Source organism: Petromyzon marinus, chromosome 31, assembly GCF_048934315.1.
Source record: "Petromyzon marinus isolate PM22_M1 ecotype Great Lakes invasive population chromosome 31, UKy_Petmar_22M1.pri1.0, whole genome shotgun sequence".
NCBI lineage: Eukaryota > Metazoa > Chordata > Hyperoartia > Petromyzontiformes > Petromyzontidae > Petromyzon > Petromyzon marinus.
Window position 1 is genome coordinate 6,017,486 of NC_133697.1, and position 17,685 is coordinate 6,035,170.

The 17,685-nt window shown below is 45.4% G+C and overlaps 1 protein-coding gene across 5 annotated transcripts in view; it reads right to left on the reverse strand.

The window, feature by feature from the left end:
• The window catches only part of LOC116947711 (ribosomal protein S6 kinase delta-1-like), a 28,861-nt gene extending 23,916 nt beyond the window's left edge, over nucleotides 1-4,945 (reverse strand). Inside the window, exons 1-6 of one of the 5 annotated variants that reach the window (XM_032963729.2) lie at nucleotides 4,744-4,945; nucleotides 3,280-3,315; nucleotides 2,692-2,812; nucleotides 2,157-2,308; nucleotides 1,294-1,395; nucleotides 245-380 (exon numbers count right to left, since the gene is read on the reverse strand). In XM_032963729.2, the coding sequence (XP_032819620.1) occupies nucleotides 245-380; nucleotides 1,294-1,395; nucleotides 2,157-2,308; nucleotides 2,692-2,812; nucleotides 3,280-3,315; nucleotides 4,744-4,839 (643 nt within the window). In that variant the 5' untranslated portion in view covers nucleotides 4,840-4,945. Of the gene's footprint in view, nucleotides 1-244; nucleotides 381-1,293; nucleotides 1,396-2,156; nucleotides 2,309-2,691; nucleotides 3,248-3,279; nucleotides 3,316-4,743 lie in introns of those variants that run through there. The other 4 variants (XM_032963730.2, XM_032963731.2, XM_032963735.2 and 1 more) reach the window with 4 other exon arrangements.
• Nucleotides 4,946-17,685: the final 12,740 nt, after the last annotated feature.

The following is a 17,685-nucleotide window of genomic DNA, read 5'->3' on the forward strand; positions in this document are numbered from 1 at the left end:
CCACCATGGGGCATTTTCCTCTGCGGCTGAAGTCGATCAATAGAATTGGCATCCGTGCAAAAATCAGTAAAGTAGAAAAGCTTACATTTCAGCCTGCGATGTGGCACTCTCTCGTTAAGTAAAAAGCACTTGCTCTTTGGTTTTGTCAATCAATTCATAGATCGATGCTGACAATAAAGCGTGAATTTTTGCTCGATTTGTTTTCCATTTCACCCTGGGATTCAAGGTGTCGTTGCCAACGCACCCGTGCCGCTTGCCGCGCCAGGCGCTGGGGAGGTCAGCAAGATGTCGGGAAGGTCGGGCAGCGTGTCCACACTCTCCGTCTCTTCGTCTCGATCACCGCCGTCCTCCCTCGCGTGCGATGACAGCGGGCCCTTGCCCTTGGTGGATCAGAGAAGAGACGACAGCATGAGCATTATTTATCCAGTACAGTGTCGCTGTGACGCCCTCTGCTGATAAATTACGTTCAAGCGGCGTACTGAACCTGTTCTTGCAAGGGCACTTATCTGCCCGAGCTCGGCATGATGTGACGTTAAGGCATACCGCGGAAATTATGCTGCAATGTTGGTAACTGAAGGCAGTACAGAAAAAAAACAGGTCCCTGCAGGGTGGGCTGGTAGGACAAGTCTCTGCGCTGTCTATTGCTGATTTTACACCCAACAGCACGAGATTTCACTTCGTTAAAGTATTGAAAGGGGACGGACGGACGGACACATTAATCTATTGCAGGCTGGTACACTCAGTTTACAACTTCGTTCCTACCAGTATAATTGCTGTACTGTAAAGTCTATGCTCCCACGTCCGTGTACCCGGCCTTCATCGACCCAGAATGGCCAGTGTAGTGAAGTATGGTCATATAACAAAAATAAATACTGGTTGGAGGGACAAAACTGAAGAGCACACAAGTATACATATTCCTCGGACAATTATTGAAGGCAGACCAGGACCTTGAATTTTTTTTGCACTGTACATAGCCAACCAGTATTTCCTTGTAGCATGGCGAGACCAAGAAATACTGCCAACTTTGTGAGCATCATCGATCACTCGAAGGGATAACAGCAGATAATCGAGACTGATGATGGAATCGCAGCCAGGGGAGGGAACACGTCCAAGAATACCACTTCCCGGAGAGATGGAGCGATGTGATCCACCCACGCGAGAGAGCGATATGGACTGTGGTGTCACAAAACCGTGAGAGACGGAGACGGCATGTGGAGGCCTTCATTGAGCAGTGGATGCTGATATGACAATTACAAAGCTGCAAAATTACAGTTGTTGCATTCCCTGTGATACCTGTAGCCTGTCTTCAGGTCCCTGGTGTAGAGAATCAGAGAAAGAGTCGGTCGGGCTGTCGGCTGGACCAATTATGTCCGATCCTTCGTGCTTATCACCACCCTGTTAATGGCAAACGTGCTTTAGTTTACATTACTGACTTCATGGATTTGTTAATTTAGGGAGCATAAACTAGCAAGAGGATTACATAAATACTCGGTAATAGTGAACACTACATTTTGTATGCACTCGCACCTTATCAGATACCCATGATGCAAATCAACACATGATGCCTCAAAATCACTGGACATCTCCAAACAGTAAGGTCAGAGTTTAAAAAGCCCCACAGGATGAAACGTAATGTTTTTATTCCACAATACATTAACACTGTCTAGGCTCCACAAGATACACTTTTCCCCTATTACAGCAGTCCACAATAAAATAATCATATTCTGGCAGGCCACGTGATGTAATATGCCATGTGTAGAGATGTTATGACATCAAGTGACGTTATAACACCTATACACGTGACCGCTGATCTGTATCTCAACTCCAGGTCTGTCAAATCTCTCTTGTCTATCTTTCATTTCACTAGTATGCATCCCGTCTACAGCTCTTTAATTTCTATCTCTTGACTACCACTCTATCATCACACTCGTCTGTATCTCTCGTCTACACCTCTCCAATGTCTACCTCCTGATTATTTATCATTTAATGCACTCATCTGGATTTCTCTATCTCTGGCGAGCCACACATCTCTCGAAGGACCATTGCTCTCAGCGGGTTCACACCAAGAGCTTTCGCAGCCCAGATGTGGCCCACGGTCCACCATTTGAAGAACCCTCGATCTATCAGAAGCATTTCCGTATCAATCTGCCGCACACCTCAAAGAACTCCTGCAGCTGCCGACTGTTGTAGAGGGACGGGATGTTGGCTGAAAACTGCAGCAGGTCCTCGGCGCACTGTCGCCTCTCCTCAATCACGGAATCCTCAAAGCGTCCTGTGCAAGCAAGGCTGCTCATAGCCTGGCAATTCACTTACAATGTATTAAAAAAGAACTCAGCTGCCGAAAGGTTTTTTTTTTATTCAAACACTTTTAATTCGTTGATTAGGGGTAGACTACAAAAGTTAATGGACTTCTTTTAAAATGATTAGGTAAAACAATCTCATGAATTGTCAAGATTAATGTTTGTGATGTAGCTGAAGATTAATTTAAATTTGCCTTGTATGGTCTCACTTGCATAGTATGTTCTGTCTTGTTAATTCTTATTTGAGAACATGAATAGTATATAATTATCAAAATCAATTATCAATTCGTGGACATTATTTTATGCATATACCATGAGCATAATGATTTAACATAATCAATGTATCGCTCATTATATTACCACGGTTAAAATCAACATTATTTATACTTACCAAAAACAGTTGCCTTTGCAAAAGGTGGAAACTCTTCAGACCTCCGGAAAAGGTTTCGATGGATCATACACAGCTCCTTGTGCAGCTTCTTAATATCATTATATCTCTTCCACACCACTATCTGCAACCACAAATACAACAACTTGAATTTCCGCACACCTCCAATTAGCACGGTTGGCTATGTACGGTGCGAAAGAAGTTCAACATACATGCATATATATGAGTGCATTATGCCATGTAATGACACCCAAGTATAGAAACTGCATAATCTAACAAGTGGATGCATTGGTAAACAAATCATTTTAATATGGAAGCCATCGGCAGTGCAACACAGTCCAATGTTGTACCGCACTTCTATGTTACAACATATATGCTGTCTTCATTAATCCGTACTGACCAGCGTTGTTGACCAGCATAATAAAGCATCGTCAAACAACCCAGATGGCGTGGGGAGGTCCCTTATCCAGCAGTGGATTGACGGCACACACAATTCACCAGTTTCATCCTGGAAATGACTCAGGTCCTCAAGACACGGTGTGGTGCTGAAAGAGGATGAGCTCACGCAAGAGGTTGTACCAATACAGTTACCTCTTCAACATTCTCCGGATTCTTTCTTGAAACAATCTGTCACGGTGCAACAGATACATGTACACAGGGTGTAAGAACAAGACACACGATGCTACAAGTTTTTTCTGGTGACACTAAACACCCCTTTGCAGGTAATGAACCTCCAGAATTAAAAACACAGGATGAAACACACAGACTAATCAAACAATGCTGGGTTGACGTCTATCGTAGATGTGCACAAATAGCGGGTGAGGGAAGAAAGCCTGTTTGTTTTGAACAGTGAACATGTCAATCTTCCCCTGCATGTTGATCGCCACTCGCAGTGCAGGTGGAACAGCATGTTTTTTTTTGGGGGGGGGGGGTTTATGCCAGGGTGGAGTGGTGGTGCGGTGGCCTGGGCCCTTTGAGCCATGCGAACAAGGTTCGAATCCTGGCCGCGGCTCTCACAACCACCAGAGTGACGACTGATGTCCGAACTGGGTTTTTTGGGGGGGTGTTGTGCCAGGGTGGAGTGGTGGTGAGGTGGTGAGGGCCCTTGCGCTTTGAGCCATGCGAATCAAAGGTTAGATTCCTGGCCACGGCACTCACAACCACCAGAGTGACGACTGATGTCCGAACTGTTTTTTTGGGGGGGGGTTTTGTGCCAGGGTGGAGTGGTGGTGAGGTGGTGAGGGCCCTTGCGCTTTGAGCCATGCCAATCAAAGGTTAGATTCCTGGCCACGGCACTCACAACCACCAGAGAGTGACGACTGATATCCGAACTGGGTTTTTGGCGCCCAATCTCGCTTCACTATCCAGCACTGACCAGCGTGGACCGACGCAGAGATTAACATCATCATCATCATGCGCAAGATGCCTAATTACCACCCGAAATAGTGGCGCAGTGGTTAGCTTACTGGGCTGCAGGCCCGCGTTCGATACCTGTGCACGGCGAACATCAGTGGCGAGTAACGTCTGAAGCGGACCTGGGAAACCCCCCATAACTAAGCCCACACTGACCGGCGTAGTGAAGTATGGACAAACAATCTGCATAGCCTGTGACAGGGCAGGAGGAGACCTTAATCCAGCAGTGGATTGACAATGGGCTATATACATTAGCATTCATCATCAGTGCACTTTGGGACGAAGGCCTCTCTAAGGTGCTGCTATCTCTTATCGCGCCATTCTACAATCCGCTAACACGCGAGTCGAATTGCAGTTCTGCAATATAAGCAACCTTCATCAAGAGTGCAAGTGCATTTTAAATTCGTTGCATTAAATTACGTTGTAAATCATCTCGGAATCCGCGTTTCCTGCTGCACCCCCACCGAACCCATTCCCCCCGGGCTCGCCTGGCCACCCCAACCGGGGTACATCGGCCCCTGTGCGGCAGGGCCGATCTAGGCAAGACCGAGGATGCGCTGAGCGAGCGGGGTGAGTGTTCCGAACGCCTCCCAACCCAGTCAGTGCCCCGAGGATAATGATGATGTTGTTGTTTTGTTTTACCCGGGCGGTGACCTTGTAGACCGTGTGTCCCTTGTCATGTCGCCGCGGCTCCGTGACGGTGTAGAAACGCGCCAGGTCGCCGCCGTGCTGAGGCATCGTTCGGGGCCGCGGGACTCAACGCGCCGCCGCCGCCGCCTCCATGGCCTTGAGCCTTGGCCGGTTCCTTAGGGTTCTCGGGCAAAGCGACAGGTGGGAAGGGCCTTGGTCGACACTTAAATAACAACAACAACAATAATAATAAACAAACAACAGCAACATTCGTGAATGACATAAAGAAAAACTTTTTCAAAAATATATAGATATAACAGTCGACGTTTCGGGCAATGGCCCTGCTTTTGGGCACACGCGTAAGGAGGACAGCGGAGAGATAGAGATGGATCGTAAGGTCCGTAATTTATGATAGGTAAGATGATTGTTTTTTTGTGTTAGACGGCGTAAATAAATAAATGTTGTCGTTAAACCCGCCACCACCCGACACAGCCAACTAGTAAGGTTTGTGTCGCGTAAACAGAACTTGCCAAAAAAGTTACTAGTACAGCAACACCGGTGAAAGTTGGAGAGCCAAGCCACAACATTTACAATCCGAGTACGACGTTTCGCCAGTAATTGCACCCGGCATCATTAGGCGGAAAGACAATTTGTTGTGTCATATTTACGCGATTTAATCTAAAACAACGCTTTATTATGGATATTGGTCTCGAAATCTTACGTGTTAAACTTGATCACATGGGTTGGAAACTTCACTTACTTTTTTAATGTGTCCTAACGGATAGTCATACATGTCAACGCCTTATTAGTGCCCCACCTTATTACAGACCAATTCCGACCTTATTGATCAAAGTTCATCCCAGAAAGTCCCATCACAAGGGAGAAACACAAACAAATAGACACAAAAAATATGTTTTGTCCGTGTTGAAACGGCTGTTACGCCGTAAGGCCCTGAAAACTAAATTTCCCTGTACAAGAATACGGATAAACCCGTATGGGTTGAGAGGTATGAATATAACAGTTGACGTTTCGGGAAATGGCCCTTCTTCAGAGCACATACATAAGGAGGCCAGCGGAGAGATAAGAGTGGATCATAAGGTGCGGATACTTCGCTTGTTTACACTTTAATTATTTGAAAAATGTGTACGAACGAATTGTAAGTTGAAATAAAATAAAAAAAATGTAAAAATCACAAATAAAATAAAATTAAATCACGGCGTTTCTAAGGCAACACAAGCGCTCATCAGGTGAAAATTGGGCAAAACACATAGCGAGGGAACACACACAGAGGGACATCACACACACAGAGGGACATCACACACACAGGGAACGGCAAACTGCACGGAGGCAAATACAGCAAGCAGCTGAGAGAACACTAACTCAACAAACTTTAGAAACTTAACGCGATGCAAACCAGTCGGCCAACAACACGGCTAGACACTAACCTGGTTGACCACGTATTTCAAAAGACTGCTAAATTTTGTGTTCATCTTCTGGGCTGATTTATTTAAATTTTGTTTTATTTCTACATACGTGACTTTACCGAAAGAACCAATGAGTATGTATAGTAAGTATTGCAGTCACGAAAGCTTCAATTCTGGATAGTAAGTTGTTTTAGATCGGAATTATGAATAGTTACCTATTGAGTAGCAGCTTAACAACTAATGACTGATGTTAATGCGCCTTGTGTGCAATTTAATTACTGTCGCAGGGTATTGATGTGCACTGTGGAATTGAATTGCATTATTATCTGTTCTTATTACTGACTAGCTTTATACTACCCAGCTTCGCCCAGGACTTGGATTCAACACGGCCGACCGCCTTTGTCTCCCCAGTGGCGATGTTCACACACCACACCAGTTAGGGGGCCGTCCATAAATGACGTCACGATTTTTGCCCCCCCCTCCCCCTTCGTCACACGACGTCACAAAGAAGTCCTTAATAAAATGACGGTCACGAAGCAGTCCTTTTTTTTAAAGCTGCAGGTTACCGACCCCCTGGTCTGAACTATAGACTCTGATTGAATGGGAATCTAGACTATGCAATCTAAATTCAGTGTAATTATAGACCGTGGATTGCAATTACATGTTTCATGTGTGCATCATATTCATCATGAGCTGGTCATGAATATAAGGTTGCTGCTGGATTTTAATGGCTTGCCAAACCGCTGCCACCTGTCACTTCATCTATAAATTAACTATAAACTACTAAAATATTTTTATTTTACCAAGTAAGACCTGCTGAGCTTTAATAATATTTTTCAGAAGCGACCTGGCCACAAATGATGACTCAACGAAGTGGCTTATCACGTGGAAATGTATAGCAGCCAAATACTCCAAACGCGTGATGTTGATTCCAAATGTGGAGGGGAAAAATCGGAGGCTAATGCAATGAAACGAGAAAAATCCACGCGACCACGGGGTGAGAGACACCGCACACTCCAAATATACAGCAGGCGTCAGGGTCGGGATCGACCACCACGACCTCCTGCATACCAAGCGAGGGAGTTAACATCTCGCCACCACAGCGCCCCTTGGACACGAGCTGCACCTGCACGCGAGGTGGTGTTTCATCGCTCCATTTCCACGGTGGATGTACTGTCGGGCATGGTTTTGCCTCCTATGACTGCCACTTCGTCCGCAGTCTCGACCCCAGGCTATCATTCCTTACTAATTGAAAAAAAAAACACGTAGATCCTGAGACAGGCACCATGTATCGTCGGCTTAATTGACGATATTAATCCACCAGATTTAAATTTTGGGTTACAGGTGTAGTGACATAAATGGTGTCACTACACCTGTAGCGACAGTACCGAGTGAAGAGTGTTACTGTATGTGGTGGAGCATCTCTCTAGCACCAGAGTGAGTATGCCATGGCAGGGCTCAATCGAGGGCATTGTCCCGGTGGCAGTGAGAGAGAGAGTTCGGGTGAGGATGTAACAGTCTGCGTGAACCCGAGAGGGCACGTGACCGGACGAGGCGGTCACGAGGGCCAAAGAGGAGGTGAGAGGGACACGTGATGTGGGCCCAGAGTCTCCGAGAAGGATCTGGAAAGGGGCGTGGCCAAGGGCGGAGCCTGGCCACGCTGCAGTCCATAAAGGCCGAGTGCCCAGAGTGATCGGGGCTATTAATCTCTGGGAAGGAATCTTCTGTCTTCGATCCTGGGTCCTCAGTCTCCGGTCTTCGCGCATGTGGACCAGACAGCGTGTTCGCTGTTCTGGTCCGATTGAGTAGTTAAACTGTCAAGTGTGTATATAGTTAGGGGCCGTCCATAAATGACGTCACGCACCTAGGGTGGGGGTCAGACATGTGTGACGATGTGTGACGAGGGGGGGGGGGTTGAGAAATGTGACGTCACATCAAAATGCGCAACTTTAAATAAATACAGACAACACGTTCTACTTAAATAGACTTTTTGATAAATGTTTTCTCCTACAACATCAGAGTGCAGCGCCACATTAAATACCCACTACAATGACAATAGTTTAAAGCGATTTGAAGCATGTTATATTTTTTTTTGGGGGGGGGGGCAGAGTTTTGTGACGTCATATTTGAGGGGGGGGGGTCTGACTTTTTGTGACGACGAGGAGGGGGGGTCAAAAAATCGCGTGACGTCATTTATGGACGGCCTCTTAGCCGTGGTGGTCACCACCCCAAATCGTTATCCCGTTCATGTTAGTAGCTACCCTGCGGTGTTAGTGAATAAACGTGCTGCCTCCTAGATTAAGTGTGCCCCTCAATTGAACCCACCACACAGACAGCCGCGCAACCACTGTGGGTATCGTGGGTGTCACCCACAACATTCTTAGAGATATGTACTATGAAGAAGGGCATATTGCCTGAAACGTCACCTATTATATACTCTTCCTTTTAAGGCCATGGTGTTCCTGACGAATGTGTTACATTATTGTTATTTTTTTTTAGGCGCGGTTAAGAGACACTCGCACCATGTTAAGATGTGGCCCGAGAGACATCAACAACATTTGACTTGAGGCTAACTGGCTTCTAGACACCCTAGTAACTTTGGGTCTGCGTTTCTCTATCTTCAGCAAGGTGACGAGCTCGTTATGCTGATAACGGAACCTCACAAGCAGCACACGAACATGCAGGCCCCGGGGCTACTGTGTCGGTTACGTATTGCCACAAGTTACATATTTGATATGGTTCAGCACATGTTCAATAGGATATGATACCAGTCCCTCGCATAGCGTGGCAAGAGTAATTAACTCGCAGAGGATCGACGTGGATAATATAATGAAACGAGCGGGAAGAAATGTGGAGTTGCACTCCGATCAGCTGCGATCATCGTGGCAGTTGACATTTCTGCTGCCGTAATCGCCGGATTATAAGACGCACTTTTGGGTTCCCTGTATTTGAAAGCAAACGTTGGGGAGGTTGGGAGGAGGGACGTGTGTCGGGGAGCGGTGGTGTAGTGGTTAGCGCGCTGCGCTGCGAACCCGGCGAGGCGAGTTAAATTCTCGCTCACGGCCAACACCGGTGACGATTATCTGAACCGGTCCTGGGCCTCCCCTAGGTCGACTCAGCCTCAAAACGAGTACCTGGTGCGGTATGTAAAATCATCGGCAATGGGGAGACAAAGGCGTGGTGCTGGCCACCCACCTCCTCGTGTGCCGTGTCGACCATCATAGGTGCTCGCTAACAGCACTTGCCCCGACAGTGTCTCAAGGCTTTCGGTGGGGGGGGGGGGTCTTTATCTTTGTCGAACCAGACCTGGATAATTGTATTGACACGAGTTTGGAACGCGTCTTACTTTTCGAGTGCATCTTTTAATGCGAATAATAACGGTATCCACAGCCGACACACACGCGCGTCAATCACATACGTCAGCGTCGCCGAAACGACAACAACAGCAGCAGTAACAGAAGGAAATTGCGTTCGGTCGAATTATTATCCGGCGATTTTAATTGATAAAAGGGTGCCAATTTGTCCGGAATGAAACAATAACAAAAAAACAACCAACAACCGTGCAAACCAATTATTGCCGTGCATTATCAATTGGCAAACAAATGTGTGTGTTTGTGTTTAAAAAGGGCGGTGGGGATTAGGTAGACTCAGCCACCATGAACAAAAACACATGGTCGGGGAAATGTGTTAATTTCGTGCATAATTCAAGCGTGTACTTATGTCATGGAACTAATTAGGCCATTTAACGGCGTTAACGTTTATTAAAATAAAAAACATGCGGTAATTAAGCTGAGACAAATTAAGTGCCAAATTACGCACTGCAGGCGGCTGTTAATTGATACATTTGAACAGGAATCGTGGTTAACAAAAAATTTTCAGGAATTAAAAGCCGACGTTTATTGGACTGCTGAGGACTTTTTATACAATAACAATGTACGGCCCTTTGTTAATCCACTGCTGGATGAAGCCCCTCCCCATGCCGTGTCGGTTGATGAGAGTTAGTTTTGATTTGAAGCTTTCGTGACTGCAGGAATTATGTGACTTTACCGAAAGAACCAGAGAGTATGAGAGTTAGTTTGACCATGTATTTCACCTCGCTGGCCGGTAACGGGTTGGTGAATGTGAAAGGCAAGCAGGCAGTCCATAACCGGTTCAGACATCACTCGCAACTGACGTTAGCTGTTGCCAAGACTCTCACTCAGGTCTGCCAGGTTCGTCGTGCCGTGTGCCAACTACTCCGGTGAAATGGCGTTGACATAGTTCGATGAATTCTACGTCTCTTTAGTTCGTCTCATCCAGGGGTCGGCAACCTTCGGCTCCGGAGTCACCAAGCGGCTCTTTAAGAACCACCACCCTCTCGTCGTATTCACCACGTGGCATCGTGACTCTTTAAATATTGGTGTTTTAAACATTTTTTTACCGAATTAGAGCAAAAATTGGCTCTTCTTTTTATTTTGGTTGCCGACTGCTGGTCGAATACATGCTAATTAATTTCCTGCCGTCAAAATAATAACTGATTCCCTTATGGGTTTCGATACATCACGTCGCAGCTGAAGATTGATAAACATGACAAGCTGACTATTTTTTTGGCTAAATAGATGACTGACCAACCTGTAATTTGTCTTGCAAATATATAACATTGAACATTTGCAGTAATACTTGTTACGAGCGACATCACGTATCTATGGATGTTCAATTATTTTAAAGTTGTATTTCAATAGACATAATGTAAGATTAACGTAGCGGCCTCTAGTGGCTGGAGAGGTCTCGCGAACCCCATCATCGCGTAACATACAGTATAAGACATAAAAAGACCGACTTTACAAACGAACTACTTTGATGCTTTCTTCAGGAGCTTAATGAACAATGTGTAACAAAACAATGTTTTTTGTTCCTGGGTAGTAAGTGTTTTTTTATTTCTAATTGCATATGCCTCAAAAGTACAGAAAATGGCTATTATTTCCCCACAAACTTTGCTTTTGTGACCATGCCAGTGATATTTTGAAATTTACCTATTTTCAATGAGAAAACGTGGTGTACATTTGTGTCTTTTCGTTCATGTAAAGTCCTGGTCACAAAAGCAAAGTTTGTGGGGAATGATAGACATTTTCTGTACTTTTGAGGCTTAAGCAATTAGAAAATAACACTTACTACCCAGGAACAAAAATCGTGTTACATAGTGTCATCAATAGTAACCGGTTATTAATCGACGGATCGTTACACCTCTTTGGTGTTCGGATTGTGGTTTGGTTTACACTATGGACCAGGATATCTGAGATCTTGATTTGAAGCTTTCGTGACTGCAGGAATCCATACTCTTTGGTTCTTTCGGTAAAGTCACGTAGGTAGAAAATAAAATAAATCACGACGTTTCGGGCGCAACACAAGCGTCCGTCATCAGGTGTTGCGCCCGAAACGTCGTGATTTATTGTATTTTATACCTACGTGACTTTGCCGAAAGAACCAAAGAGTATGGATGTCTGAGTTAGAGTCCCGGTCACGGCGAACACCTGATGCAGTCTTAGACACATCCTCTTCATCTCGACCAACCCGTCCTGACCAACGTGGTGAAGTATGGCCAAACAACCTCTGTCACCAACAATGTGTGGTGAGGCCTTCATCCAGCAGTAGATTGACCAGGGGGTATGGGGCCGTCCATAAATGATGTCACGCGATTTTGGACGATTTTTGCTCCCCCCCCCCTCGTCACACGACGTCACAAAAAGTCAGACCCCCCTCAAATATGACGTCACAAAGCTCTGCCCCCCCCCCCAAAAAAATATAAATCATGCTTCAAATCGCTTTAAACTATTGCCATTGTAGTGCGTATTTAATGTGTCGCTGCACTCCGATGTTGTAGGAGAAAACATTCATTAAAAAGTCTATTTAATTAAGTAGAACGTGTTGTCTATATTTATTTAAAGTTGCGCATTTTGATGTGACGTCATATTTCTCAAACTCCCCCCCCTCGTCACACATCGTCACAAATGTCTGATCCCCCCCCCCCCTAGATGCGTGACGTCATTTATGGACGGCCCCTATGCAGTACATTTAACTTAATCAACGGTCTGAGCTCTGTAAAATCGGCAAGTGCTTTGATGAAGATTCATAGCATAGCTCTCCGATGTGTGTCCGAGTTTTATCGTGTGTCGTTCGGCATGATGTCCGACGTTTCGCTTAACATGCTGGGGATCTTCTCCAGGAACTGAATATCTAAACGGAACCATATCCAGTGGCAAAGCGAACGATATAATTCGTTTATGACCTAAATTTTGATTTAAAGCTTTCGTGACTGCAGTAATTCATATTCTTAGCTCTTTCGGTAAAGTCACGTTGAAGGGAAACAATAAAATAATACAATATATATAAAACAATAAAAAATTCTCACGACGTTTCGACCATAACACAAACGGTCGTCATCAGGTTTTATACATATATTTTATTATTTTATTGTTTCCCTTCAACGTGACTTTACCGAAAGAGCCAAGAATATAGTTTATGACCTATTTTGGCCAGCAGGTGGCGGTATTGCCATATATAAACTTCAGCCAAAATTTCCCATTCGGAACCTTTGAGAAAATCGGACCCATATTCGAATTAAAAGTTGTCCAAAATAAAGTCGCGTGACTTTTACAGCTTTCTAATCACACTTCACCGCGGTCTTCGGTGCGGGTTTGTTGGAGGTGGGTTGGGGGGCATAGCAGGACAGCACGGTAATACCCTGGTTTACGTCGCTGTAGGCGTTCCTAAAAAGGGTGGTGACGAATATCAAAACGACGTAAATCAAAGCAATTCACAGGATGGGTGGAGGCGAAGGCTGGGGCGACAGGTCCGAGAAAGGGCGGATGATGCCGTCAGCGGACGTGCAAGCGTGGAGTTGAGGCGATTCAAATAAAGTCAATCAAGTCTCAAGTCTGTATTTCTATAGCATGATTTCGTGCAAAGGGTGCCATTCAAAGTGCTGTACAGATTTAAAAAAAAACATTGTTAATAGACTAAATCACAATAAGAATAAAAGCAAATTCCATACGAAACAAAATTGAATTATAATGAATTACTATCGAAGGCATATTAAAAAAAACAACACTATTAAAGAATCTTAAGTAAAAGCAAGTTTTCAAATTTAACTTAAAACTGCTAAAAATTTTTTTAAAGCTTTCGTGACTGCAGGGATTCATATTCTTGATTATTTCGGTAAAGTCACGTAGAAGGGAAACAATGAAATAATAATAAAATAAATACATAATAAAATACAAATATGTTTTATATTTGTATTATTTTATTGTTTCCCTTCTACGTGACTTTACCGAAAGAATCAAGAATATGCCGAATGACTGGGAAGCCCTCGGTGACGACGTATTTGCGAAACGACGTAAATACGACAATGGATTTTGCTGCACTACCCACAGCGTCGTCTCGCAGTATATAACAGCCACAGTGATGCATGGTGATCGCCCGTCCAAACGTTACCAGGCTCAAATCTGCCTAGCTTCTGAGATGTGACGAGGCGGGGCGGGGGCATTCATGGTGAGTTAGTCGCGGGCGATTGAACACAATCGTGTGGATTTTAACAGCGAAATGGTTATAACGTAAATTTAAGTAAAACAAAACTTTTTTTTTATTTTAGCAGGTGAGGTCCATTGAGCTATATAGCTCTTTTTCAGAAGCTACTTGGCCACAAATGATAGCTCAACGAAGTGGCTTATGTGGAAATGTGTAGCAGCCAAATATTCTAAACGCATGTTTTTTTAAATGTGGATGCGACCACGGGGAAAACACGCAAACTCCAAAAATACAGCAGCAGGCGTCAGGGTCGGGATCGAATCCACGACCTCCTGTATATCAGACAAGGTAGTTAACATCTCGCCACCGTGGCGCCCTGACATGGTCCGAGCAATAGCGCGTTCGCCACTTGTGGCAGATTCGAATCGCGCGGCCGCCCCGATTATTACTGCGGATGTAATGGTCACAGTAGAGTACTAGGCGCCCGTTTGCTTCACGTAGGACGCTAAAGATCCGTTGACGTCATTCGCAAGAGTAGGCCTGGTCTGTGCCGGCGTCGGGGTCCTAATTTTCCAAATTTGAAAAATGACACCGCAAATTACTCCAGGTGGATTATGCATAGCAGCAATCACCGCCCCCGACTAGTAGACTCATGCCCCAGATCACTCTTTCAAATTAGACTAATCATCGTCTCCTGAGTTCTCACCTAGTTAAACAAAATTCACTTTCTTTATAATGGACTTGAAAAGACATTGTTAATAGTATCGTTTTGCCACATTTAGGTGGTGTACGAACAACTTCAATACCACAATGTCAGTGAATGACTTTTCCCTATAGTAGTAGTAATAATACAGCGTAATGCTCTTTATCCAGAAAAGCTTCACAGAGTCTCAAGACACGTGCTCAGGGCGGTCGTCCTTCAACAGGATGCTTGACAAAATTGCATTCATGAGCATTTTTGGACGCTACAACTCAAAGCTCCACACAAATAGATTTAGGAATCGACGTCTCTACAACCATCTCGCGGCCACCTGGCGTTACGAAAGTCAGCAATGTTCGTTTAATGTACCACGCCCTGGTTCATCACAACATTGATCCATTGGGGTTATTTGTTTGACCGTTATCCATCACGTGAGTGGTCTGTGCTGATTGGTGAAATGAATGTGGCGAGGGGTTGGTGGTGGAGGTGGTGGCGGCATGACCGGTTCAGATATAAATTGCCACGGATGTTGACCGTGAACGAGAATCAACCTCATTTGGAACAGTTCATAGCGCTGCGCCCACCACTCCCAATCCATTCATTTATTATTACCATCCACAACGCCGCGCTTATATTTCCGAAATAGGGGGCCGTCCATAAATGACGTCACGCACCGGGTGGGGGGTCAGACATTTGTGACGGTGTGTGACGAAGGGGGGGGGGGTTGAGAAATGTATGTGACGTCACATAAAAATGCGCAACTTTACATAAATATAGACAACACGTTCTCCTTAATTAAATAGACTTTTTAATACGCTTTCTCCTACAACATCAGAGTGCAGCGCCACATTAAATACGCACTACAATGACAATAGTTTAAAATGATTTGAAGCATGTGTTATTGTTTGGGGGGGGGGGGGGCAGAGCTTTGTGACGTCATATTTGAGGGGGGATCTGACTTTTTGTGACGCCGTGTGACGAGGGGGGGGGGGAGGTCAAAAATCATCCAAAATCGCGTGGCGTCATTTATGGACGGCCCCTAAGTAAGTGCATTGCTGCGCGATCAGCTCGAATTAAATCGCCGCGTGCTACAAAATCACGCCCTAGTTGCAAGTGATCGGGCGGAAACGGCGGAGACATCGCGGACAGGATGGGGAGGTGAATCATTTGAGATGAAAAAACACGCGCGCAGAGAAATTCAGTCTCCCTGCACGTGACAACCCTCCCTCTTCTCCACGCCCACAGAGCTCAAGGCAACAGCAGAAATTGTCTCCGTTTTGACAGACACGATTGCCTTAAGGTGTGATGCAGTTCAAGGTTGCCTCTGTAATTTGTCACGCTCAGCGCACGATCTAATATCCACTGCTGGATTAAGGCCTCTAAACCGTTGCTAACATCGCACCGTCCCGAGATAACAGCGATGCGTCTAGCTCCGTCTCTCGCGGACCTGTTGCTCCTCCTTCGACTGGCACTCCATCAAGGCCGTAGCCATGGAGTCAACATTGGGGGGGACCAAATCTTCCAGGGTGCCTGGGGGTCACAACCCAGAAAAATATCTAAATTTTAAAACTCATTTTCCTGCCTGAAATATTACAGAATTCACTAACACATGGGATGGACTTTTTATTATTATTTTTACAATGTCTAATAGGTTCTTGTATTACATTGCTCTGTTTTTACTTTTTTACCATTTCTTGTTTCATTGTACGTAATGGCAGAGATTATGGATTAATAAAGTACAACAATAACCACAATCATATAAACAGAAATCTATGCATTGATTTATATGAAGACTAGTCCAGATATTGTGGCCAAGGTGTAGAAAATAATTTTTATTTACATAGCATAGCAATTATGTTTTTATAGCAATATATTGGGGGTGGAAATTTTGAGCATATTAGAATATTATAATTACGGCCTTGCACTCCATCGTTAGTCTCGACCACCGGCCACCATCCCTTTACTATGATGTAACGCGTTTACATAAAACTACACGTGGACTATGGAGGTAATTTCTTTTCTTCTTCTTCCAAACTTGGTTCACTGTTTTGCAATTGGCCAACCGTGGGGCTGTGCTCACGGCGTCTGTACATGAATCACCGCCTTCCGCTACGGGCAAGTGAGCGCACAGGTGAGGTACGTACTGTATGCTGAACTTCTTTTGCACCGTACCTAGCCAACCGTGCTAATATTCAGACGTCTACGCCTCCTCCCCCTGGGGGGGGGGGGGGGGGAGGGGGCACAGGGGGAGGGGTGGAGTGACGTCTGGAGCTTTTCCTCGGGACTTTTGCGCAATCCCCGAGAGCTGAGTAACTCCCAGCCAACACCACCATGGGCACGGCCTCTGGATCCTGTCGGCCTGGCTTACGCAAGGGCACGGGGGTCACTCGGCCATGTGGGGGCACAGAGCGGAGGCGTGCAGGGGGGGGGGGGGGCATGGGGGTGTGACAGGCATACGGGTTCAAGAGGATCAATGGTAGCCCTATATCGTGAGTAAATTAAGCTAAAGCAAAGCGCCCCAAGTAGCTCAAGAGGATTCGCGTCAAATAGCTAGACATCATATCCTCCGAAAGAGAATTAAGATGAACAAAATAACGAATTGATCTAATCTCTGTCTTCTCTGTAGCTCCCCCGTTTCTCGTCTAACATTTGTGTAAACAATATTGTCTACAAGTGTCATTGCACGTGTCTCTCCCGTCTGCGCTTCTCTTCTAGAGTTTAATTTCACCTCTACTTTTTGTCAACGTTTCTCCCACCTCTCTACATGGGTACCAGTTAGCGGTTAGCGTGCAGCACCACGAACCCGGCTACCCGAGTTTGATTCCCGCTCATGGCCAACACCCAGTGACGATTATCTGAACCGGTCCCGAGGCTGCCGTAGGTCGACTCGGCCTCAAATGAGTACCTGGTGCGCACCTCCGATTAGCACGGTTGGCTATGTACGGTGCGAAAGAAGTTCAGCATACATTTCCATTTCGTGTCGAACACCTCTTCTGTTTATTTACCTTTTCTTGTTTACTCTTTAATTTAGAATGATTCATGCTAGTTTAGTGCCCTTCTCCTTCCGTTTTTAGTATTCCACCCACAATAAATTCCGAGGAGATTGAGTGATAAAATCAGCTCGTGTGTGGGTGCCGCGTGGATTGTTACAATGAGAGGATCTGTAGAGTTGATGGCGGCTTAGAGGGGCATTCATCCAGCAGTGGATAGACCATTGATGATGGGTAAGAAGTGACTTGTGAGTGGCACAACGTCTTACTAAAGCGTTGTTCACGTCGAATCATCGTCCGGAGAGTTACGTGATGGCAAACCTTCCCCCACTCCACA